Here is a 1,824-nt window from a genome sequence, read left to right on the forward strand (position 1 = left end):
GCAGCAGCAGCAGCAGCAGCAGCAGCAGACCTGAGGTGGAGGGGCCGCTTCCAAATGCCGTCGTCTCTGTTGTCTTCCCTCTCTGAATATCATCATTGGCTGCATTATTATTATTGCTGCTGCTGCTGCTGCTGCTGCTGCATTCCTTTTGTGCTGTTGAGGTGTATCTGCTTGCTGCTGTTGTTTGTCTTCCTACAGACCGGCTTTGTGCTGTTGTTAGCCTCCCGCTCTTGCTTCCTAAGTTGCTATCTTCTTTTCTATGTTTCTCTGCTGTATTATATAATTCAATAAACTGACGCTGCACATCCTGGTGTATATACACCCCAAACAACAAACACAAACACACGCAATTCGATCTATTATTCTACTGCTTATCTTCACAACGCTATCTCTTACACATTAAACCCTAAACCCTAAACCCTAAACCCTAAACCCTAGAGGTAAATAAGTATATGCATTTTGTAAGGGAAACACTTAAAGCCCTACACCCTAAACCACAAACACTAAACAAAAATACAAGGCGCACACCAGCTGCGAAACAATCAACACCCTAAACCCTAAACCCTAAACCCTAAACCCTCATCGCCTGGTGGTCCCTCGCCTTACATTTTGTTTTGCTGCCTCTGTAAACCGCACGGAATACAAATTTCCGGAGGCCGTCAGCATTTCTAATATCCTGCAACCGCCAATCAAACCCTAAACCCTAAACCCTAAACCCTAAACCCTTATATATATATATACATATATATATATATATATATATATATAAGCCTTATAGGCTTATGCTATCGTCTAGCCCCAGAATTAAATTGCTTATCCAAAGTGCAAACCCTAAAACACCCGCGTAGATGGAGGATATAAACCCTAAACCCTAAACCCTAAACCTAAAGCCTTAAAACCCTAAACCCTAAACCCTAAACCCTCACTTTTCAAGGAGCTGTTCAATCTGAAGGAGATCGTCAGTGACGTCTGCTCGGGGGCCTCTAAGTCGAGCGAGGCGAACAATATTATTGCACTGAAGAAAAAGAAAAAGAAGAAAATAATAAAAGATAAATATATAATATTATTCATGAAACTTGCAATGATAATGATAGAGAAGGCAGCTGGATGTACACCCCAATATGTTATAGGGGAAATGATATTATTAAATAAAATTAAAAGATTTAAAAGATAAACAAAAAAATAAAAACAAATAAACAAATATAATAAATAAACACATAAACAAACAAAACAAATAAAATCATCACCAGCAAACAAACAAATAAACAAAAAAATAAAGTATATAAAACAAAATAACAAACAAACAAACAGACAATCTAATCAAAACAAACACCAGATAAATAAACATAATATAATTAAATTAGTTAAATGAAGAAAAGCCTCTTTGACTTGAAATATAAATAAACAAACAAAGAAACAAGCAAACAAACAATCTTATGGAAATAAACACCAGACAACTGAATAAACTATAATTAAATTAAATTAATTAAACTAATTAAATCAATTAAATTAATTAAATTAATTAAATTAATTGAATAAAGACAGACCTCTTTGACTTGAAAGATAAGCTCTTCAATTGCTGTAGACGATTTTTTGGCTTCTTTCTGAGATTCCATTTTCTTATGTAAATCTTGCAGCATATTTGTTGTTAGCTGAGTACAAAGATAGTAGCAGCAGTTTAAATTTAAATATATATAAGTCTATTAAAAGTTTATTTAATTCTTCTTCATAAACAAAACACAATAAAACAAATTAATTAAAAAAAAAACATAAAAATAATATTCAAGATGCAAAAAAAGCGTAAGAAAAACTACGATATAAAAT

At 33.6% G+C, this 1,824-nt stretch overlaps 1 protein-coding gene across 1 annotated transcript; it reads right to left on the reverse strand.

Moving 5' to 3' along the window:
• Positions 1-200: 200 nt before the first annotated feature.
• On the reverse strand, positions 201-1,616 carry EAH_00066910 (hypothetical protein, conserved; the record flags this gene model as incomplete). The annotated part of the gene is made up of 4 exons (XM_013392638.1): positions 201-307; positions 607-676; positions 927-1,015; positions 1,548-1,616. Coding segments are annotated over 4 exons (335 nt in total), but the record flags the coding sequence as incomplete, so codon positions are not given.
• Positions 1,617-1,824: the final 208 nt, after the last annotated feature.

This window comes from Eimeria acervulina, genomic scaffold (genome assembly GCF_000499425.1).
Source record: "Eimeria acervulina Houghton genomic scaffold, Eah_scaff2577, whole genome shotgun sequence".
Taxonomy (NCBI): domain Eukaryota; phylum Apicomplexa; class Conoidasida; order Eucoccidiorida; family Eimeriidae; genus Eimeria; species Eimeria acervulina.